Raw genomic sequence first — 25,395 nt, forward strand, 5'->3', positions numbered from 1 at the left:
TTATTTGGATTCAATAAGATCGCTAATTTCTTTCTGGTTCCACTCCATTCTTTTAACTGCTGTCAAAGGAAAGCTTTTCTGATTCTAAATGATGGAAAACTGCATTCTACACAATGGAGTATTGTGAAGTCAAAGGAGCAAATCCAGTAAAACAATTAGCAATCTTATGATGAAGAAGAGGGGGTAAAATAAAGATATTGTAACTTTATAAAAATTGTTTGGGTAGGATTGCAATATCTGGGCTGCCAAAAACAGGTACTTACTAAATAGCAACAATATCTGGGCTGCCAAAATACAGGCAACTACTAAATAGCAACAAAGGTAAGAAAACTCGTTTTGCTCTCATGTAATGGTTACCCTAGATCAGGGGTGTCAAACTGCCGGCCCGCAGGCCGGACGCGTCACAACAAAACCGCGCCCGCCCCATTGCCGGCAATGGGGAAAAAGCCCTGATACATCGTGCGACATCATGTGACATCGCGAGTTTGACACCACTGCCCTAGATTATGGTAATCCTAACCTTGGGGTCACTTGGGTTTTCCAGTGAGACAAAGGAGAGGCAGTGGGAATCAAATATTTGTTGTTGTTGTTGTTGTTGTTGTTGTTGTCAGTATTAATGGTAGTGGTAAACTGGAGTGACATGATAGCAGTGTTTCAGTACTTGAGAGGTTATCACAGAGAAGGGGGGAGGGGTTAATGCATTTTCCATAGCACCTGAGAGCAAAAGAAGAAGTAACAGATGGAAACTTATGAAAGAGGGATATAGAACTAAGGAGAAATTTCCTGACAATGAGAACAATTAAGCAGTGGAATGGCTTGCCTGTAGAAGTTTTGGGTGCTCCATCACCAGAAGTTTTAAAGAAGAGATTGGACAGCCCTTTATTCAGAATTGTATAGGTTCTCCTCAGTGGTGAGATTCAGATTCGGTTCTCTGTGTGGATGCTGTTTCCAGAAGTCCATTCTGGGCCTGGGCAACAAAAAATTAGCTACTGGTTCTGCCAAAGTGGTGCGAACCGGCTGAATCCCACCACTGGTTCTCCTGCTTGAGCAGGGAGTAGATGACCTCCAAGATCCCTTCCAACTCTGTTATTCTGGTATCCCTCCTTTCTTGGACCCTTTCTGTGTAGTTTTTCTCCAGCTTCATTGATCTTATAAGCACTTCAGTAAAACAGTAGTGCATCAGGCAATCTGTTAGTTTAATTGGTTTAGGGCAAGGGTAGGCAACCTCGGCTCTTTTATGACTCATGGACTTCAACTCCAGCTGGCTCAGGAATTCTGGGAGTTGAAGTCCATGAGTCATAAAAGAGCCGAGGTTGCCTACCCCTGGTTTAGGGGAAAAAATCTAGTAACATGCATTATTTCATTAATTTCAAGATGGAATGCAGCAGCCTTGCTCGGTTTCAGGCCTCTTTTGTTCATTATTCCAAATCAGGCCTTCCTGGTAGCACCAGTGAACGTCTGCAAAGGACACAAGTCGGAGCGCCCTTGCTCAGGCCTCTTATTTACTCATCCTTTCTATAGATACTTGATGTGCTGGAAAAGAACAACAATCCAGCACGAGTTATAGCTGCATCAGCATGTTATTATCAAAATGTCTTTACAAATTAGGACCAGAATGCTGCAGATTTTGTGTGAAAAATCCACACTAGGAATGTTTACTGGTTACATTAAAGGACAGATACACAAAAACCCAAATTAGCTTTTCTCGCTTTCAACAACGGATGCAACGTTCTATTCAGCAATTACACTGGAGAGATCAACATGAGATTTTGCAGCGTTGACGAACGTTGTCTAAAAATCTGTACTCCTGACAGGAAGGTAAAGAGGTTGCTTCAAAACTGAGGAAGGGAAACTCCAGTATCTGGAAGATATCAAGGCACTGATTAGTCTTCAACAATGATGTTTAAGTGTTGCTAAAAGCATCTTCGCACCTTTTTTTCCCCATTTTTCAATAGGTCTTGAAACAGAATTTAAAGATACATGCATTTTTTGAAATCTTTTCCCCCCTTTGAACATCCATTATAAAACAACTACGATACTACAGATACTATAGTTACCTCCCCCCCTTTTGTGGGGGGCATAATTGTATTTTGAAGGTCTTCTCAAAAATTTGAGTGGCTGATTATAAGCAAAGAAATGTATACTTTGCTTCTGAGTCTCCTTCATAAGCAATAATCACGTCACTTATACATATTGATGAATGTCTCTGATCTCTTCATTGCCAGAGTCCAATAATTATTAGTATTGAACTTTTATTTTATTTTCCTGTTTTGCCCTCATAACAGCTAGGCAACATTATTCCAGTACCTGACAAAAAGAGATCTTCCCTCCAGTGACTTATTCTTGTGAAACTCAGACAAATATTGCAACTTTCCAAAACTCTTACGAAGGAAAAGAGATGCTGGTAGGAAACGATTTTTCAGAGAAGTTGTCCTCATGACTTGGATAAAGCATCACTTTTGTCCATGGTTTGCTGGATAAACCATGTTTGGCTGCCTTTATACACTGCACTAAACCAAAAACTAATGTTTACAAACAACAGAGGCTCAATTGATACATCATGCTAGCTTAAAACTAAATGTGGAATGCTGTATCTTAGCACAGTGAATTAACCTAGCCTCTGTATTGGGTGTTAACTTTTTCTGCATTAACTTTATGCTCCAAATATCTATCAGATGCTCAAGGGCTTCGTGGAGCCTTTTCCCCCCTATAATCCCTAATGTGAAATGCAAAAAATATGGAGTATGGAATTTAGGTTATGTCCCAAACTTCTCCATTCTGCTATGCAAAATATTTTTTTTGCCACAGGTTGTCTGGACATAAAGCATGTTGAAAATCTAAAATAGAAATATTTCTGTAGCAAGGTCAATTTAAAATATTGGTATTAATATTGAACATTTGAGATTTGGTTATTTAATGGATGGGATTTAAGACTGACTATTCTTTAGTATACCATTAAAATTTACAATGGCAACTAGTCTTTACTTCATCTTAGGACAGCAAATTAAGACAAGCAAACAGGAAGTGCTGTTCTCCATCTTCTTAATATAGGACAGCAAATTAAGACAAGTAAACAGGAAGTGCTGTCCTCCATCTTCTTAATATAACTCTCCATTTTGTCCTCTGAGGAATTTGCCTCATTTTACTTAATGCGAATGGTCTCAGCAATGTTTACATTTAAATAGATTTCAATAGTTACAGTGGTTACCAGAAGTTACTAATGATGCAAACTTCATATACAAGCAAGCAGGTGGTGTGTATGGAATTTTATCACCCTGGTAATACATGTGGGAATATATAAGGTTAAAAACAAAATTAAGGATTTTGAGTAGCCAACATATTTACAGTGTAAATTGGCTATGTTAATTGTGTAGTTTGAAATCTCCACAATATAACACAATAATTTATATAAAACCATATTTAATATACAACAAACTTCCACCACATAAACACATTTTATAAACATATTATAATTCCAATTACAGATTTTCATAAAAACATTTTCATATCAAGAATCTTAATACAGAATGATTTATTTCTATGTCAAAATACATTTACAGTGTAAATTGTCTGTAGAAAAAAGACACAGAGAAATGGAGTTTGCTGGTATTTAATTCAAGAGTAGAAACTTCTCTTATTTATTTCATGTTCAGTTTTAAAACATCACCTGAAATGATGAACCCAAGATATTTTGCTCTTATCCAAAGCAGAAAAGCAGGAAAAACAAATAATATTTGCCTTGTTTTCAGGGCATCACAAATGGGCACAGAATCGCACTTTGCCAAGGCTCTCCTGGCAAGGCCATGAGTCATGCTAGGAAAGACACTCCAGTTTAATGAGTGACTGTGAAATCTGAGCCCTTATTTTGTTATATACATAAAATACAAAACCCAGTGAGGGGAAAAAATCCACATAAAAACACATATAAAGATTGATCATACAGTTTTATTAGGTTAATGTGTTCTTTTAGTTGGTATTTTTTCCCAATGGAGAAAAAAAAAGAGAAGAGACATTGGAGTGGACTGTTTTCAACCCTGAGCGTTTTAACACTGCATATCAAGTACTGTAGTAAAGAAGCTGGTTAAGAATGTAGCACACTAGCACAAGTGAATGATATTAATCCTCTAGGTGATCAGGTCTTTACAAAAAAAAACATAGCTTTCAATAAATAATGCTTAACTGTACAACTTTGATACAGCAATGTCATACACTGTTTTGACACATACTAAACTCTGCATGCTATATAGTCTACTAGAAGACAAAACTCTGCCATGCATTTTCTTCTTTTCCTAGTGCTAGAAAACACTTTTGTCCTCCAGTGCATTGCCTCAAGCAAACCTTACTCTCTTCTTTTCCCCCTTCTCACAGAAATAGGCCTGTACACTGGCATGCAAAAACCTCCAAGGTTTCCCCCCCACTACCATCATCATTCAGACTTCTAAACAAGAATCTTTTTCAGCTTTCCTCTCCTCCCCTTATCTAGAGTGGCTGTGAAAAACTACTTTTCAAGTGGCCTTTGAAAACTCTTTTGTCTTATTTTGAAATTACGTATTTTTAAGTGTCAAGCTAAAAAAAACTGCACTAAGGCATTTGGTTTACTCCACCTGTGGCCTTCACGCAACATCTCAAACATTGTAACCACCAAAATTCCCACACTGATGGAAAACTAAAATAGCCCAACAGAAAAAACTGAAGACGTTAAAAAAAAAGTATCATGGCATTGTAGGCTTCATACTTCCAATATACTACAAGATTAAACACCAGAAATTGCAAAAGAATGATAATGGTGCTAACGTTCCTGATAACTGGGTTTGAAGATAAGCAATAAGATGGAAAGAAAATTAAGCAATGAAACTGAGAGTTCCTGGATTAGAATTTATTACACCATCACATTAAAAATAAAAGTATTTCCAATTTTGTTGGAAAAACAGTGGATTCACTCCTACTGATATATTATTTAGATATTCTACTGAAATGAATAGGACATACTAGCAGATAAATATTATAAAATTAGTACATCCTAGTTTCTTAAAAGCAAAATTTCCCAGAGAGCCTAATTTGAGTATGGCCCTTTAATTCACAGCAGAGAAATATGGATATGAAAAAGGTGTGTGATGACTTAATAAAGACAGGGAACTCCGTTTTCAAACTTTCAGGTTGTTAATGTGTCCATGAGAACCACCAACCCCATAATGAACTAGGAGTAGCTTTTATTCATAGAAGTCAGTCCTGTGAAAATGTTGTCCATCATCATTTCTTAGATGTTGCAATAATTCTAGCTTTGCACTGGCATAACTATTGGGACTTTCTAGAAGAATCAATAACCAATTACAGTATTACTTTTATACATGAAATATTATGGACTTTTATTTCCCTTTTTGTAAGTCATTCTACACTTTCTGCACATTTGTGCTTTATACGGAATATAAAAATAGGCTTTTTAAACTCTGTTCACGTTTAAACTCACTAAAAAACTACTTGCTTGTGAAATTCTCTTAAAAATTCACTGCATCCATGAGGGGAGGTAAAAATCAAGTAGGCAGTTAATTGCTATAGGTAGTGTGTGGAAAGGAGGGGGAAATCACCCTCAAAGTATAGGTGTCTGAAATAATAACATTTGTGGATGAAAAATAAATTATTTATCCCTTGCAACTATTCAAGAGCAAGGGGATGAGGCTGTGAAAAAAAGCTTCCAACTTATTGTAGAATCAAGGCCCAATTTAAATTATTGACAAATGCAAATTAGAGTCAAACAAAATTCACCAAAGAAGTGCAGGATGAGGATCGTACCAGGCCATAGAATAATATGTGACAAAGGTGGAGATATAGAACAGAGAGTTCTGTAGAGTAGGCTATCAAAGACTAATACAAGTCTTTAGTATCTGATTCTAATTTCACATTCAATAGTGACTGGAATAATTACAGTTTTATAACCAATTTACATTGGCATAAAAGGCCATTAAGGCCATATAGGTTCAAATCACTTTCTGTAGACACTACACTAGGAAAAAGTTACCTTTTGCATGTATGGACATCTATATTTAGAGTAAATACAATTTTAAAAGACATTTTCATCAATCTATTTAATCTGTCATATATATTGCCCTTAAAGAATTAAACTTTCTTTTTAATTAGATCTTCTAACATTAGATAGGAAGTAGCCAGAAGGAAAGATACAAACTGGATTTCACCTTCCACAAAGTGTCTTTAAAAAAATCTTAGGTTGCTTTTTGAAATGTTATTCTATATGGATTAGGATATTTTCATATATTAAAAGCTGACAATCTTTAAAACATTTCCTTATGCCCTTGAACAATGCATCTCCTCACCCAAGAAGATGAAAAGTGCTGAGGAAGAGGAGGAGGCAAACAATGCAACAGCCCAAGAAATAAATCTATTTTATAAAAGTCTGCCAAAATGCACATGTGCAATTACAAGGAAGAGTTATGAGCATGTATGTTATGATGAGAGCAAACATACAATATTCAGGCATTTTACTCAAAAATAGGCTGCATGATTTGAGTGCAACTTCTTAGTAAATGTACTTATGACTGCAATACTGAATTTAGGACCACAGTCCACAAGTCTACCAATTAGAATTTTACTAATATTAGGACATATCCCCCACTTACAGTGGGAAAACAGATTTTTCACTAGACACATTTCCATTTCTGATTTTTTAAAAAAGGTTATATATGCAAGTTGACTAATTTTAACTTTCCAGATTAAACGTACGTTCCCCTTCCTTGTATATTGCACATTCTTAGATCTTATATACTGTGTTCCCATTTCCAAATCATTATATGACTAATTTCAAAATTCAGCTTTTAGAAATATATTCAGCCCCCCATGTCACTAAAAGTAAATGTTCTGTTCAGTCTGAATATATCTTATTTAGATGAGTTACACCCTTGTATCTTCACATAATAAATGTGAAAAGGGGGTTAAAATACAGTTCCTGCAGTCAACCCAGGCAGCCCCATAATTAAGGCAGACAGAGCTCCCCAATTCTTCAGCACACACATACCCCTTTGCACTACCATTTTTCCAAATTACAGACTAGCTAAAAGAATAAAAATATTTTGGCTTCATGTAGCTAACAATGATTAATTTTCTATGTCCAGTCTACAAAACTGGTGGTATTTAACTGCTGAAAATTAATTATCAGACTGCAGGGAACAGTTGTTTGCCTCATTTTCTCTCAGATAGTCCAATAAATTGTTTTAAAATATGTAAAGTCATTAACACATCCAAAATTTAAGAGATCAAAAAAACCTAAAATTCAAGGACTTGAGTTTTATTGGACTATTTCTAGCCAAAAATATGTTACGTGTTACACTAGCTTCTGCCCTAAAAGTTTTATCATGCCTTTGCACAATACAAAGACACAGACTGAAGTTTTGAGGTACACCATAATTTTTCAATCAAAGAAAGCTTTAAACCAAACCACCTCTTTTAAAAAATAAAACAAAATAGGCCATGGTCTTTGCTTAAAGAGATAATTTTAAGCACTTTATTACCAGTTTAAATAACTAATTTAAAATTGATCTCTCACCAAAGATTTTTTTAATCAACAATCTATATTTAAAGATTTTATTCTATTTATATCATACAACTATGTACGTAGACAGGTCCATCTTCAGCCAGCCTGGAAGCCTTTTAGCAGTGATTCCTAAAGTGAGCAGCTCAGTAAGTTGCCCGTTAAATATCATCAAACCAATTCTAACCCTGTTTACAGAAAAATAAGCACTACTGATTTAAGCAGGACTTACTTTCAACTCCAAATACAATCACAAGTAATTCAAGTCATTACTTGAAAGTAAAATAAACTGATCAGAGTTTCATGGAAAATGGCAATCACGCTTACTTGGGATCACAATTGCTCGCAACTCCCAATCATCTTAATTTTGAATAATGATAGTTAGGACTGGTTGGATGATTTATTCACCATACTGACAAATGTACAATTGATTTATTACTCATTGAAAACAAACGGATAGCCTTCCAAAGCTTACCACAAATTATTCTTGTGACTAAATCTAGTTATAATCTTAATTTCCCCACTAAAGTTTAAGACTGAATTATTATTATTTTTTTTAAAAAAAAGTTCACCCCCCACCCCCCAATATCTGCCACAGTTCATCTTTCTTTCCCATTTCCTGTGCCTGAGGCCCAGATCTCAGTAAAAGGAAAACAGAGCCTATTTCACTGGTAAAAAGACTCCCAGCTGCTCTGGGGCAGAGTAAGATGCCGCTTTCCCCTGTGCAGAGCATCTTTTGTAACTACAGAGGTTTTTTTTGCTCAGTTGAGGAAACAAAACAAGAGTCCCTGGAAGGAAACAACTGCGCCCCAAAAGATGAACGGCCCCTAATGCTCTCGGGGCGCAATCAAAATCCCATCTTACAAAGAAAATAAGGCAGTGGCTGAGGTGGGATGAAGAAAAAAGCCGTATATCCCGAGCTACCTATAACACGCCCTTTCCCCCCCCCAGTCTGTTCTATTGGGGGGGGGAAATAAAAAAATCAATGCAAAGGCTTCTGGCTAAAACGCAGATGGGGGAAGGGAGGAGACGGAAAGCTGCCTCTATGAAAAATGAGGAAAGCCATCAGCCGCCCTCCTCCTCCTCCTCCCTCACCCCCCCACCCGCTGAGAAGGTACCTCCCTTCACACAGAAGGCAGGGGGGGGAGGAGCGAGGGATGCTCGCACGGCCCTCTCCTAGCCTAGAAGCCTCTGCGCGCGCGCGCGCGCACTCCCTCACTCATTCACTCCCTCACTCAACCGCGCCGGCACGCGCGCAAAGGCGCCCGCTTTGCCAAACGCGGAGGCGCGCCTCTCCGGTGTCGCGCGGTTTTTCAACGTTTCGCTCGAAGCAGGGATGATGGAAAAAAAAAAAGAGAGAAGAGCCCCCGCTCGTCACGAACGGAGAGCCGACGGTTATGGGCGCGACGGCTCAAGGCTCGTGACGAGGGAAAGGAAACGGGCCGTCTCGCCTTTGCAAGAATATGATAAAACACCGCGCGCGCGCGCACGCACACACACACACACACACACAGAGCGCTCGTCTTCCACCACATTTTATTCACGTCGACCTTTTTTTTTCCCCCTTCGTAATATTGGGAGTTGAAAATAGCGACTCTGCACAAACGCACAAGCACACACACACACGCAGGCGGGCACGCCCCCTCCTCATTCAGTTCTTTTCCTTGGCTCGTCCGCTGCGCGTTCCTGAGGCGGCGGCGGCGGCAGCTTTGGCAGACTAAAAAGCGAGCCGCGGAGCTGCCTCACATGGTCAAGGCACGCCCCCCTGGCAAAGCTCCGATCTGGTGGCGAGCAAAGCCTTCGTGAAAGAGACACCTTCCCTCTTCCCCCCCCCCGTTTCCGTGGCTAAGGGGAGCGCACCGAGATCCCTTCTGTCAGAGAAACGGCTGGGGTGGCGGGGCGAGAGAGACTCCCCTTTTCCAAATCAAACCAAGGCGCCGGCGAGAAATACATAACCTAGTCCGGGGAAAAACAAAACAACCAAGCTCTAAGCCTGTAAAAACATTCGGCTAAACCTTTAGCTTCAGCGGCATCCGCCTGCGCGCCCCTCCTCACGCACCGAGATAACTTGAAGGTGACCCAACCCCCTCCTCCTCCACCGGGCACCTTACATCCAGCCAAGGTTGCTGCCACAATCTCTTCCCCACCCCCTTCCCGGCCAAATCACGCTGAGCCCCAGCCCTGGCATCCTTGCTGGCTTGGCACCCTCCGCTCGGAACGAAGGAGCCAGAGGTTACAGCCCTGGAACACGCCAGAATCGAAGCACACTCTCTCTCGCCCTTTATCCCGCCATTTTGCCCCCAATCGCCTTTTCCTGCACCACGCCGCCCACCCGACCGAAGATGGGGGAAGCGCACATCACAGGGGAGAGAAAGGGAAGAGGTATAAAAAAGAAGATATCAGCCCTTTAAAGTCTGTCTACCCTTTTCTCCCCAACCGCCCCCTCCCGCCCCCATGAAGTCTCAGCTAAGGCTCCTCTAAGGGTGAGGGAAGGCTTGGATACAAGGCATATCCAGAGGCGTTGCTTCTGTAGAGGCTAATGTTGAATCGAATTTCTATCAGTTCCAGCTGATTTATTAAAACTGTCAAGATACAGACTTTCAGCATTTTTTTTAAAAAAGGCAATGTTGTTGACTGCACAAGTCTGTTATGTTGCCATCCTATGCTACAAAATATGCAGATGGTCTGTACTTGTAAGAATCATATTGCACAAAATGAGAAACTTTTACTATGTGCCTTTCTTTTTTCCCCATTTCATTATTTTTTTTTAATTTTCACTAAAAAAAGTTGAGAATCCAGTTTCATACCTTCCATCTGGGCCCCCATTCACATATCACAGCATATGAGATACATAAATTCCTACTATAGTACAGTACATATACAATCTTTTAAACTAAGATAACAGCTCTGAGGTCTATATCACCATTTTCAATAAATCTTTACCTACAAATATTGAACAAATCTGAACTATAGCTGTACAAAAAAGTGTTTTGTTTTTTTTAAACCACAAGGCCTTTAGATACAAGGATTTTTTAATCCTTTCAAAACCAGGACATAAACGTACCCATATAACTTGCATGCTAAAAACAGAGGAAAAAATAAAAAAATAAAAGGGAAGAAGTGCCTGAAAAGTCTTACTGAAAAAACACAGCAAGAATGTTCCCTTTCACTGTACAAAAATACGCCTGAAAATATATTAATTTTTTAAAAAGACTGAGGTCTGTTATGTATCAAAAATGTTTCAATACCTTTGTGTACTGAGGTCTAGGCTGTCTGGTATTCAATCAAGGAGGTATAAGGGAACAAGTTACAAAAAAAAAGTTGGCAAGTAGAAATCACATTTGTAAAACCATAAACAATTTGATCTGAAAAGTAAACTCTGATCTTAAGTCAGTTCACAGTTTTGTTTTGTAAGCGTTTGTACAGTCTGCATTTTTTTCAAGCTCCCTGCAACTTTGTTAAGAATTGGATGCATAGAAGACATCAGTTTTCTCCCTCGAAACAAAAACAGTTGTTTGCAATGGTCCCTTTAAAAAAAATTTAAAAAATCAGAACAGTCCTTAGAAATCTTTGTAGGAGAAACAAAAACAAAAATCCACAAACCCCCTTGAGTAACAGTTGTGCTGCCAAAAGACTTTTTTTTTTTGCAGACCACTTCCAGACTTGAATCACAAACTTCAAACAACGCCTTCTGAATCTTTTAACCCCCAGTCCCATTTGCCTTTTTTTTCCTTGCTGCTACTGTTGTGATTACCAATTTCAAAAAATAAAAATAAAAAATCAGAAGGAAAAAAAAATCACAACTCCGGACTCGGTTTGGAACTAACTTCAAGACTTTAAAAAGAAAGAAAAGAAAAATCCAAAGACATTTTGATCATTACTTCACTTCAAAACTCCACCACGTTTAAGCGTAAATCACTAGCATCAACTTTCCATTACCGATTTTTTCTTTTTTTTTCCTCTTAGTCCTTTTGATCTCTCTCTCTCTCTCTCTCTCTCAGCCTGTCCGCCTGCCCGTTGCGTTTTCCTCTGCTTCCTCTCTCCCTCCCTCCCTCGCTTCTTCAGTAAGTGAAAACCAAGTCGGAAAAGTTCGCTTCCAGCCAGTCGCCTGCGATCATCTCGCTCAGCTCCGGGGTGCAGTAATCGGGGAACTCAAAGTGAGAGCCCAAGCTGCCCTCGCTGAACGAATCCAAATCCTTGTCCACGAGGGAGAGGGACAGGTTGCCCGCCGCGGAGCTCACGCCCATCTCCGAGGCGGCGTGAGTGTGCTGGGAGAAATTCAAGCTCAAGTCAAACATCAGGTCGTCCGCCTCTTCGCTACTGCTGCTGGAAGAGGAGGTGGAGACGGACCGGGAGGAAGCCGGGGACAGGCTGGGCTGCTGGGCGCTCTTGGGCATACTCTTGAAGCCGTAGTAGAGTCTGCTGGCGCTGGCGCCAAGCGGGGCGGCGGCCCCCCTCACCTCTTCGTACAGGCTGGCCCCTTCGGTGGACTCCGCCGACGAGCTCAAGGTGGGGCTGGCCGGGACTTTGGCTACGTTGTACCGCCTCAACTGCTGCTGCTGCTGCTGCTGCTGCTGCTGTTGCTGCTGCTGCTGGTGGTGGTGGTCCTCCTCGTCGTCGTCGTCGTCCTCCTCCTGCTTGATCCGCAACTGCAAGTCGTCGTCGTCCTCGTCGTCGTCGTCGTCCTCGTCCATGAAGACGCACTTGATGGTCTTGCTGCTCACTTTCAGCGTCCCGAATTGGTGGTAATCCTCTCCCCCGAAGTCGCCCGAGTTGGGGGCCAGCTTCGTCCCGGCCTTCGGGGGAGACGACGACGACGACGACGACGAGGAGGAGGAGGTTTTCCCTTTGCTACATTTCTTACTGGAGCTTTTGGCGCTCTTGCCGCCGTTGGTGTTGCCGCTGCCGGTACCGGTGGGTGCGTTTTTCTCCGGGCTGTGGTTGGCGCTGGGTTTGGCGGACGGGTCTATTTTGGGCTTTTTCCTCGGCCGGTATTTGTAATCGGGATAGTCGGCCATGTGTTTAAGGCGCAGTCTTTCGGCTTCCCGGATGAACGGGATCTTTTCGCTGTCCTTGAGCATTTTCCACCGTTTGCCCAGGCGCTTGGAGATCTCGGCGTTGTGCATGTCCGGCGACTGCTCCATGATTTTTCTGCGCTCGATCTTGGACCACACCATGAAAGCGTTCATCGGTCTCTTGATGTGCCCCGAAGCCGTTTTGCACCAATCCGGATCGCTCTCATCCAGCGCCACCGGACTGCACGCCATAAACTCCCCTTCTTCGGTATCCATCGCTTCTCTGGGCAGGTTGTTCTCCGACTCTGGACTTTCCGCTTGCTGGACCATGGTGGGAGGTACGATTTCTCTTGAGAGTTTCTTAGTAGTCTTTCGGCTCGATGATTATTATTTTTTAAAAAAAATGTATTTTTTTTTCCTCCACTTTGCACCCACCGACCGCTCGCCCGCCTCGTTCGACTCAAGCGAACGGCTGCGAGGTGAAGCCCGGCGCGCAAGTTGCAAGCTCCTTCTTTTCTTCCCCCCCCCCCGTCCCCTCCCCTGCCCTTTGCGTCTCACAGTCTCTGCGCTCCACTCCTGCCCCTCGGACGCCGCTGATTATCCGTCTGAGCAGCGGCAGAAGCAGGACTCGCTCCGGCTCTTTCCCCTCCCCCTGCAGCAGCAGCAGCAGCAGCAACAACAGCAGCCGCCGGGACCCAGAGATCTCGCTGGATCACACTCCCCCTTCTGCAAAAGTTGCGGGTTTCTCTCCGAACTAGTTATCAGGGTTTCATATGGGTGACATCACTCCCGCTGTCAGCCAATGGAAGAGGCGAACTCCTCCCCTCGGCTCCGCCTCTCCGCCTTTATTAAGTTCCCCCACATGTATGCATACACACCCCCTTTTTGCAGCGGCTGTTGGGAAGGCGTGGGGAGGGGGAGATAAAGTGGAAGTGGGAAGGGGGCTGGGCTTGGAGGTTCGTCTTAACAGTCGGAGAGGAAAGAGGGGGGGACAGAAGCGAGGGAACGGTTGCTTGTGCTGGGATCAGGAGATCGCCCTCTCCTCCTTGGGCTTTCTTGATTGGAAGGGGTCCTATTTCTTATTTACCAGAATCTAGGAGACGGCGCAGGTGAATCTGCTGCGATTATTCCCACATTGCCTAAAATGTCACGCTGGGTGAGCTTATTCTTGTAGGAATCGACTCGCATCCTCTGGGCATTTGGCTTCTTCTGTGCACCACAGCTGTAGGTGGCGCTTTAGTACCACTAGCTCATTGCGTTTCATTTTAGTTAAGATTCCTTCTGTACACTGAGACAGAGAAACACACGCCGAGATTTACGTCAATGTGTCCTCTGACTTGCAGATTATTTTATTTTCTCTCACCCCACCCCCCCAGGCCGCCAAATCTTTCTTCCTCTCCCACCCCTCCCCGCCTACCTGATCTCGTGGCAGGACTATATTTTGAATTTCTTGCCTCTGGTTTTCCAAAAGCCAGTAGCAGGAATATAATCTGACTCTTCTTTGGTAGAGTAATATCTCTTGAGTGTGTTTCTCAGGGAATACTGGAGGAGGAAGGGAGCTTGAAAATTCGTATATGCCTATCATACGTAATAATTCAGTTGTCCTTTAACATATGTGATAACTCAGTTGTCCTTTAACCGCATGTACTTTACCCATGTTTGTGTATTTTTTTACTATATTCAGATACAATTTTCAAAAAGTTATTCATCTTTTTAAATAAAAATTAAAAACAATCCAAAGTACTGTATAATTTATACTGAATATTTCAAAGTACCTTTAGCTTATCTAAGCACTGATTTTAATCAGTTTTTAATCAGGTTATATTTTCTACATAAGTACATAAGGGTATGTAGGTGAGGCTGCCAGTGCCAACAAAAGGGGTTCTCAGGTGTACTGGACCATTTGCTTTATCAGCACTTTTCTGCAAGTTATTATTCTGGTAAACATGCGTAAAACTCTATTTTGTATGTCATATATTTGTAATTAAAAGTAAAATGTACATGTATTTTAAATGTTTCCTATTTTGCATAAACAGTGGCCCACCCATTCCTGCAAATAGTTTTACAAAAAAATTAATGGTGTTTTAAGTGTGGCAAGTGTAGATGTAGCTACAGGATTAGAATGTAATGACACAAAATTAAACTATCTTAAGTCTTTTTGCACCGGTATGTACATGCTTATCTGGGAGTTTACTAGCAACCAAATCAGTCCATCATCACAAAGTACCTAACTCCCAATGTGACAGCAACGTTAATGAGAGTGTTGTGGCATTAATCTGATGGCAACGTTTTGCAAAAAAGTTGCACTTAAGAGCACAAACCTTCAAAGGTGTAATAGGTTCAAGAAAATAAATAATATACAAATGTAATACTTAATGTATTTTTGGAGCAAAACGAATATAACGATGCATGTCATTTATTAAATGTACTTTTGCTTATGGAGACTTCTTGCCAAAGCTAAAGCAGATAAAAAAAGCACTTTGCTCAAAAATGCTGAATATGAGATTACATATGAAATATAGCATCTGTTCCAAAATAAGGTATAAAAATCTTCAGACAGCAAAAATTGCTACATTTGCATCGTGGCTAGCTTGCTGGTTTTCCTTGCAGAGCATGAAGTCACCACTAAATGGCTTGCCTTATTGAGACGGAAGTGCTCATGCTGGAGAAACATCTTTTGAAATAGACCACTTGCAGACACCAGTATTCCTGGGTTAGCCCTCAGTAACCCACCCTCTTCCCATCTGCTCTGCTCAAGGTAGGGAAAATATCTGCACTCATTTAATTAGAACTCCTGCCCCATAGACTTAGGGAGGAAGGGCTCATCTTCTGGCTCAATCTTTGTTCCAGAAAGACCTTTCAAGTTATTGCAATTTCTTATTTAAATATTTGAATGTAACCTTTGCTTACATTCAATTCATACCTATTTCTCTTCTGATATTCAACTAGAGTGCATAGGCAGAGAGAAGCAGTTTTCCCAGTTCCAAAAGTTGTATGCTGATTAACGTTCTATGCTGTGCCCTAACGTGGTTTGTCTGACTCTGGCTGGTTCCCTCAGATGGGTAAAATCCTTGGTGGAGCAGTGGGCTAATGCCTCAAGTAACACCAGCTGCCTGCAATTAGTGCAGGTTCGCGTCCCACCAGGCTCAAGGTTGACTCAGCCTTCCATCCTTCCGAGGTAGGTAAAATGAGGACCCAGATTGTTGGGGGCAATAAGCTGACTTTGTAATAATGCTGCTTGGGAGGGGCCGAAAGCCCTAATAAGCAGGCATATACATAGAATGAAGGCTATTGCTAAGCACATTGATTTGTGCTTGTAAGCCACCCTGAGTCTTCGGAGAAGGGCGGGATATAAATGTGATTAAAAAAAAATCAGGTTTGGAATTATTTACAGCCAACTGTAGCTCAGTCAGTTAAGTGTGATTAAATAAACTGTGGCTTACAATACTAAGTGAACTAGGGCAGTATATGACTGGCTGAACCTCCTTGTTTGGAAACTAGATCCAATAGTCACAAACAACCCAATTTATACCTCCATTTTGATCAGCTGGTATTGTCCTTTTGTAAAATAGCACTAGCAATGGCACTTAGACTTATATACCACTTCATAGTGCTTCACAGCCCTCTCTAAGCAGTTTAGAGAGTCAGCATAATTGCTCCCAATAATCTGGGTCCTCATTTTACTGACCTTGGAAGGATGGAAGGCTTGAGCTGGTGAGAATCAAACTCCTGGCAGTCAGCAGAATTAGTCTGTAATACCACATTCTAACCACTGTGCCACTATGGCTCTCGTTTAGACAGTTTGTAAATAAATATAAAATGATCTAATATCATACTTCTTATCTAAGGTAGAATTGAAATTGTAGAACTTTAGGGTAAGGATGCTTCATATATGCAGTGATGGTCCATAATGTCTATACAACATTACCATTGTTTTTGGATTTGTGCCAAATAAGTGGTGATCGTGAGAATTTCACTTCTGCAAAAGATTTAGTGTTTTTTTTATCCCATTTATATCCCGCCCTTCTCCGAAGACTCAGGGCGGCTTACAATCTAAGAAGCACAAATCAATCTGCTTAGCAATAGCCTTCATTCAATGTATATGCCTGCTTATTAGGGCTTTTGGGGGGGGCCCAAGTGGCATTTTTACAAAGTCAGCTTATTGCCCCCAACAATCTGGGTCCTCATTTTACCTACCTCGGAAGGATGGAAGGCTGAGTCAACCTTGAGCCTGGTGGGACTCGAACCTGCACTAATTGCAGGCAGCTGGTGTTACTTAAGGAGGCATTTTGCAACTATTCTTCCTGTTTGTTTCAGTGTAAAATGTCAATTGCACCTTCAAAACAAGTAAAAAAAATAGAACTATGTCCTGTCAGATTTTCAATGGGTTGTAGAGTTCTAATGAAAGCCACCAAAATAGAATTAAATCAACAGTTTGTTACATGGTGGTGGGGTAATGATAGATACAATAAGTATAACATTCACAATTGCTTTGTATGGTTTGAAGTCACCAATGTCTGCAGTTACATTTTTTCACCTAATGTGCTTTACTAAAGCAAAAACATGCCAATAAAATTGAATGTAGACCCACAAATAGCTGAGTATGCAGTATTATATAATACTGGCAAGAGGTTAACATAACGGCCTGATATAGGCAGCCAGAATGTTTTTCAAAGTTAGAAATATAATTATGTGATTCTGTCTTTCAACCTGTTACGCCAAGACTTTAGAAAATAGACAGGAAACTGTGAATTCTTTGCTATGATAAATGTAGCCAATGAAACACTTTTGATGTTGTACAACATGAAAAAAAAGGATCACTTGGCAAGCAGTATTTAACAACCTACAAATTCCTTTGCTGGCATGGAAAAATGGATTTGATAATGGATTATCAAAACTAAGTGTCAATTTGGTTTAAGGCATCAGGGTAGAAACCGGGAGACCATGAGTTTTAGTCCTTTAGGCACAAAGCCAACTCTCATCCCTAAGAGGAAGACAATGGCAAAGCATTCTCAGAAAATCTTGCCTAGTAAACTCCAGGGACTTGTCCAAGCACTTGACAGGAGTCATGAGAAAACAAACAAACAAACAAATAAATAATCAAAACCGGCTTTTGCTGGTTTATATATAGGCAAATATATAAATTCATATTCATAATTGGATGCTTTTAACTAAGTTGGTCACTGAACCAGGGACATGGTGGTGCAGCGGCTTTATGACACTGGAATTGCTGGTCAAAAATAGTCTGCACTCCAGCGGTTCAAGTCTGGCTCCACAAGACTGGATGAACTCCCACCACTCGTTCCTTGGCTTCTGCTCACCCAGCAGTTCAAAAGTATGCAGCATTGCAAGTAGATAGAAGGGTACCACTTCTGTAGGGAAAACCTATCCGTGCTTGTTGTATGTGGAGAGCGGAAGCTGGCACTGGACATGGCTGGACATGAGACAACACAACATGAGGCGAGACGAGACCAGCGGAGGAGCCTGGAGAAGCCAGCAACCCAAGAGCCACAAATCAGCTGATGTAAGCTAGTTTACCCCTGCAGTGCACCAAGGACAGGCGCACAAGTGCTGAACAGAATTGACTAGCAATTTAGGCTGTCAGGACTGCATTGTATCTAGCATTTGTAGATTTCCCTGACATTGTATGCCATACACTAAACAATAAATAATTACAATCACTGAACTTTTGGCAATGTTTGCATAAATTTGCAAAATAATATGAACACCATCAAATACTTTTTTAAAATTCTACACTGGTAAGTTTTAGAACATTGGTAGTAAGCTAGTAAAGAAAAACTTCTAACACATGCATAGTGAAATGAGGAATATACTCAGTGGGTGTCCCTAGAAAATGCTGAACATTGGTGAAGTCACAAATTAATGAACTATAAACCAACGCGCTAGCTAATGCATTTATTATTATCACTAATAATATGCTTTATTTTATGCATTGACTGTAGGTATCAGGTCATTGTTGGAAACCATCACTTACCCAAAATTCTAATTGATAGGATTGGGAAAATTCAACTTTCAGTGATAGCTTTAGTGCCATTCTTGTGTGTTGACCATATCAAACTCTGGAATGTGTTTATGAAAATCCCAGAATATTTCATTGACCTCAAGCAAAATCTATACTAAGGTCAGGAAGCCACAGTCTGGATAGAATATTGTTTAACTAAACTGGCTCCAGATTGGCAAAGGAGTAAGACATGACTGAATGTTGTTGTTAGCTGCAAAGTTGTGTCCGACTCATCGTGACCCCATGGACAATGTTCCTCCAGGCCTTCCTGTCCTCTACCATCTTCTGGAGTCCATTTAAGCTCACGCCTACTGCTTCAGTGACTCCATCCAGCCACCTCATTCTCTGTCGTCCCCTTCTTCTATTGCCCTCAATCTTTCCCAGCATTAGGCTCTTCTCCAGTGAGTCCTTCCTTCTCATTAGGTGGCCAAAGTATTTGAAGGATCTGGACTTCTAAAGAGCAGTCAGGGTTGATCTCCTCTAGAACTGACCAGTTTGATCGCCTTGTAGTCCAAGGGACTCTCAGGAGTCTTCTCCAGCACCACAGTTCAAAGGCCTCAATTCTTTGGCGCTCAGCCTTTTTTATGGACCAGCTTTCACTGTCATACATTGCAACTGGGAAGACCATAGCCTTGACTATACACACTTTTGTTGACAGGGTGATGTCTCTGCTTTTTAGTGTGCTGTCTAGATTTGCCATTGCTTTCCTCCCAAGGAGCAAGCGTCTTTTAATTTCTTGACTACAGTCCCCATCTGCAGTCATCTTGGAGCCCAGGAAAATAAAATCTGTCACTAGCTCCATTTCTTCCCCATCTATTTGTCAGGAATTGAGAGGGCCAGATGCCATGATCTTGGTTTTCTTAATGTTAAGTTTCTACCCAGGTTCTGCACTCTCCTTCTTCACCCGCAACAAGAGGCTCTTTAGTTCTTCACTTTCTGCCATTAGAGTGGTATCATCTGCATATCTTGCTCTCTCCTTATTTATTTTATGAATGTATTCTTTAGATCCTGCCTTTGTTATTTTTACAAATAACTCAAGATGGCATACATATTCAACACACCTTCTTCCTCCTATTTCCCCCCACAACAACAACAACGCTGTGAGGTGAGTTAGACTGAGAGAAAGAGTGACTGGCCCAAAGTCATGCTTTGCAACCTATATGCAAAATATATAGAGAGGACAGCTGGATTTGAAGAAGAGAAGTGTGGCTTTAAAACTAGAGAGAGAATCATCAATAACCTGCACTGTGCTAATGATATGAAAAATCTCTGACAGCTGAAAAAAACGCTGATCTGCAAGCTCTAGCAAAGAGAGTCAAGGAGCACAATAAAAAAACAGGAGTAAGAATAAATACAAAGAAGACCAATCAATGGACAGGTAGTCAGGATTGACTATCAGCAGTAAAGAAACCAGCACTCAAGAAATGTACCCCACAGAGTAGCATTTGATAGAGTAGCAGTGAAGTCTTTGAAAAAGATATTCAGATGCCCAGATCTATAGCTACAAAATCAGAATCATGCAGACAGTGGGTCTTCTCTGGGACACTTATGGTAGTGAAATTTGGACTTTTCAATAAGAGAGAAAGAGTATGCTTTTGAACTTTGATGTCTGAGAATACCATTAGACAACTAAGAAAACAAACTAATGGATCATCAAACAAATCAATCGAGATTTCTCACCTGAACTACAAATGACCAGGCTTAAATTCCTATACTTCTGATATTCAAAAACCCAACTCTCTGGAGACTTCTACAATACTTGGAAAGTTGGAAGCTAAGAGAAGAAGGGAATGAGTTATTACTGGGGCAATGGGCCCATCATTGGAGAATCTGAAGGGCCAAGTGGGGACAGATTCCATGTGTGTGGTATCTAAGACTCAACTCCACCTTGATGGCACGTAATCAGTCCATCAGCACATCAAACAGTGGAGTACATCCATATAAACCCATATTTACTGGGGGAAGCTGAAGAGAATTATAAAAAAGAGGACTTCCTTGCAACTGAGACTCACAGCTCCAGCTCCAGAAATTTCCGCTCACATTACTAATCCAATGTTTCAAATCTGTTTAGGATTTTTTTAAAATTATCCCCTTGTTCAGAAATTTGCCAAAAATATACAATATATATATTGTATATTGTATGTACTCTGTGTGTGTGTGTCTGTGTGTGTGTGTATGTGTGTGTGTGTGTGTGTAGGCAGAATGGCAGTTTGTTCACTGGACTTTTCTGACAATTCATGTGATAGGATGGCATCCAATCTAAAAGCACAGCTCTGAAAATCAGACTCACGGTTACTGCTAGATAAGCAAGTTGAGGCACTGGGCAATATGCATTTGGGATGGAGGTTGGTTGTGTATATTTAGCCTAGTTGCAGCCCCATCTGGAGTGTGAGGATGCTGCAGTGGTAACTCACACCCTCATCTTCATCTGTCTGGACTACTGTAATGTGCTGTCTAGGTAAAGCAAAGATAAAGGTTTCCCTGTCCAGTCTTGTCCAACTCTAGGGGGTGGTGCTTGTCCAAAGACATTTCTGTGGTCATGTGGCCAGCATGATTATACACCGAGGTGCACAGAACACTGTTGCCTTCCCACTGAAGTGGTACTTATTTATCTACTCGCATTTGCATGCTTTCAAACTGCTAGGTTGGCAGGAGTGGGACAAAGAATGGGAGCTCATCCCATTGCGTGGTGCTCGTGTCTTGAATTCTGGATGTGAGCTTTCCAGCTGACAAGCTCAGCATCTTTAACCACTGAGCCATCATGCCCTGCTGCTCTCCAGGTAGCTGTCTTTTAAAAAAGACACAAAAGCTCTTGGGGGTCCAGAATGCAATACCTCAAGTGCTGGTTGCCACGTGCTGAAATCAGCATTCAACCTCTGTGCTTTGAGGCCTGAACTGACTGTCTATGGGCTTCCCGAGTTCCATCTGTGGGGGCACCTGAAGCAGCAGAATTGTGTCCAGCAGCTTGTGAGAGAAGCTCTGAATTCTGTCTGCTGAGATGTACTTGAACAGTTTGTGAAAAATGTAGCATGTATCCTAAAAAAAATACTGACTTTGTCTTTTAAAATATATCATTGTGTTAAAGTGCACTGAGTAGAATAAAATGTAATGGGACAAAATTTGGTTTTGACAACAGTGAATATTAGAAACGTCAATCACTCAAAAATATATTTACTGCTAGTTCACTAACCTTGTTATGTTCTAGTGGAGGAAGTTTCAGATTTTAGTATATATCTCCTCCTGAGAGACTATGCCAACCGAGAAAAAAAAAGTAGTTTGCTGGGGACAACATATAGCGATAAAATGAAAACATGTTTTAAGCGAGTTATAACTAGAGATCTGAGTATTGCTATGATCACAATGCTAAGAAGACAAATTAGAGTGAAACCTCAATTCTTTGGAGCTTTCTTTAAAGGACTTTGGGTGCAATAGGCTAAATTTGCATTTGGACTTTATTTTTGAAATACCAGACAAGTTGGCTGTTTTGATAGTCCTTTCTAACAATTAATGTAATTTACATATTTTTTGTAATAATATGAATGTATCCATTTCTCTCCATTAAAGTTATTTTTTGTAATGGCACTCATTACATGAAAACGTAATGTAATTATGTCATTACACAAATGACAAAAACAACATCAATTCTCTAAATTTGGATTGAATGCAAATGGACGCCTGTTCCTGACAAGTCAAGATTTCACTGTGCGTACTGTCATCCACAATGGGGGAATTGTAGAGTTTTAGTTCAATGAAACTATGAGAATGGTATATAAAGTCTTTTCCATCTCTTCCCTTAAACATTCAGAGGAGAGATATATAGATATTATGTCACGCCCCCGAGGTACATAGATATTACATTATATCATGCCCCATATCTAAGGATTTTACATTCCTGGGTGTGGGCTGGGGTATCTATTTTACACAATAACCTATGTAATATTTTCAGTTACATTGACTACCAAGAGGGAACCATGTGTTCAGTTTCATCCTCATTGGTGAGAGGGAGAATTTGGTTAAAGCAGGGAGCTAAAGACATTAAGCCTTGTTGGTACATCACATATCAGAATTTACTGCATGGTAATTTTCCTAATGCATACATTAATGCTGTGTTCAGTAACTTATTCATATAATTATGTAAATGATTTTTTTTTCTTTTGAGAAATAAAATATCTGACCTAAGTATTTAAGGAGGTAAGCATTTTGCATACCACAATGCTCAGCAGGGCTTCTAAGTTTGTAGGTTCTAATGCTAGAATTTTGCCTTAGAACATGTGTACCTTTTCAGATATCTGTGAAAGAGTAAATTACATTGAAGTCAATGGGATTTATTTATGAGGGGACATTCATCACATTCCATTGAACAATAAATGCTGAGGGCCATAACTTGAATTTGGATTCTTTCTTGATGTCAGCTCTACAAATGAATTTGGCTGAAGCCATTTTCCCTTTGTTTTCAGTTGCCACAGAATTGGGAGCGGGGAATGAGTATTTTTTTATCTTAGTCAAAACAATAAATTGTTCTGTGGGAACCAAGGTCATTGCTGACTGCATTTTGGCGGGTTACAGCTTTAGTTACAAAGCCCCGTGCAAGTAGTTAATTGGGGAATGTGATTATGACATATTGCTGGGGTGGGAAGTTCAACTTTGTAATGTTTTAACCTTGGGGGGGGACTTCAGTCTTGATTTCACTTTTATTTATTTATTTATTATTTAGACTTATATACCGCCCTTCTCCCGTAGGACCCAGGGCGGTTATGATCATGCTGATCATGCTGATACTATGCTTTTGATCATGCTGATACTATGTAGCCAAATAAATATGTTCTTTAAGGAAACTTTTTTTGCCTTGGAGTTCTTTTTACTGGTCTCATCTACCCCAACCATGACATTTGAATTCACAAAATGGCTTAGACAAGTCTCTTAGTACAGTGGTCCCCAACCTTTCTGGCTTGGTGGTCTGACAAGGCGGGGAGAGGGGATGGTTCTGTGTGAAGGGCAGATGCGTGTACCTGCTGCTCATGCAAATGGAGCTTTGTGCATGAGCGCATGCACACTCGCCCCCCCACTTGCGTGGCCTGGTTCTGAATGGACTAGGGCCTGGGGGTTGGGGACCCCATCTTAGTATTTCTTCCTCCATCCAACAAAGCTACAATGATGAACTGAACATTACGATTCTTGGGAATCTTAACAAAGCCCCTTACAAGTGCCATTCTGATTTCTGCACATATTAAAATATTTAAAATAATATGTTAGTTATATACGAAGGTTATATAAGAACCACCATGATGGATATCCTGTGTTGGTCAGAAAACAAAGTGTTTCTTTTTCAGTTGTCCACTGTTTAAGGACATGAAGATTTAAATAAACTGTACTTCCAGATTAACTTCTATTATGGAATTATCTTGCTTACATAATTTTATGATTCATCTAATGAAGTTTTCAATCAATACTCCATTTTGAGTTTCCCTAGTTTTCTTTTCTTTTTCCAGAATAGACAGTTATTCAGGAAGAAAGAATGCATTGGGAAATACAGGAAGTTTGTAGATGAAAGATATCATCATCTAGATCTATATTTCTCAAAATTTAGTCCTAACCCCCCCCCCCGGGGGGGTGTCCCAAGGTCCTTTCAGGGATCCACATAATCAAAATGAGTTTTCAATCTGTACTGAAAAATAATATTTAAATCCCATCAAACTATTATGAAAAGTGGCAGTGGATGCGTCCATTTTAATTTTGCATATAAGGTAAAGGTAAAGGTTCCCCCACACATGCATGCTAGTCGTTTCTGACTCTAGGGGCCCGTGCTCATCTCCGTTTCAAAGCCGAAGAGCCAGCGCTTGTCCGAGGACGTCTCTGTGGTCATGTGGCCGGCATGACTAGACGCCAAAGGCGCACGGAACGCTGTTACCTTCCCACCGCAGTGGTCCCTATTTTTCTACTTGCATTTTTACGTGCTTTTGAACTGCTAGGTTGGCAGAAGCTGGGACGAGGAACAGGCGCTCACTCTGCTACGCGGCACTCGGGATTCGACCCGCCAAACTGCCGACCTTCTGATCGACAAGGTCAGCGATCAATAAATATAATCCACATAAGCAAACATTCTCCTGAGGTCCTCCATTATTTTTAAAAGTGGAAAACATTGATCTAGATTATCCATGAAATTCTTTGGATGAGGTAGCTGCCAAATATCCTGTGACTGGTAGTGTTAGATGCTTTTCATTTGGAACCACATTCCAGAGGTGTTAAATTTAAATTTCTGGTTCCCTCAATTACTTGGGCCTCAAAGTATGACATAATAACCATTATATGGATATGAAATTATATATTGTCTAGAATCTTTGCATCACTCCTCACTATAATGTGTTCTCTTAACAAATGTTATTTACTCTGCCTGAGTGTTTTCCAACTTAAGTGAAGCTCATTTGCTTTCACCATATATATCATACCTAGCAGTAACAAGCATTCTACAGGCTATTTCTCTCATCATACTGTGATCCTATGCTGGTTGTACCAATGGAAATCCATTGATAGCCACTGGATTGTGTGGGTCACGTTAATTTGGCTAGAGTAATATTTATTTCAGGGAATGATGCATAAGATGGAAAGAATCCAGTGTGACTTTGAAAGCATATGCAGAGTTTACGCAGTTGAAGTTTAGAATTTAGATGCAAGTTTGGTTCACTTTGTATGGAAATGAATGAGGTAATAAATATGAACATTTGCCACACTGCTTTTCAGAAGGCAATGAGATATTTGGAAAGGGATGGGCTATTGGCTTACAGTGTCTGATCATTTAAATTGCAAAGCCAAAAAAATAA

The 25,395-nt window shown here is 40.7% G+C and overlaps 1 protein-coding gene across 1 annotated transcript; it reads right to left on the bottom strand.

Moving 5' to 3' along the window:
- Positions 1 to 10,027: 10,027 nt before the first annotated feature.
- SOX11 (SRY-box transcription factor 11) lies at positions 10,028 to 13,264 on the bottom strand. The gene has a single exon (XM_081312726.1). The coding sequence runs from the start codon at positions 12,883 to 12,885 to the stop codon at positions 11,602 to 11,604; it is 1,284 nt and encodes a 427-aa protein (XP_081168852.1). The 5' UTR covers positions 12,886 to 13,264; the 3' UTR covers positions 10,028 to 11,601.
- Positions 13,265 to 25,395: the final 12,131 nt, after the last annotated feature.

The sequence above is a fragment of the Vipera berus genome (assembly GCF_964194415.1).
Source record: "Vipera berus genome assembly, chromosome: 1".
In the NCBI taxonomy this organism is placed as follows: Eukaryota; Metazoa; Chordata; class Lepidosauria; order Squamata; family Viperidae; genus Vipera; species Vipera berus.

Bases quoted from the DNA above. Each gene is read 5' to 3' on its own strand.
- SOX11 (XM_081312726.1), bottom strand. From the start codon at position 12,885: ATGGTCCAGCAAGCGGAAAGTCCAGAGTCGGAGAACAACCTGCCCAGA.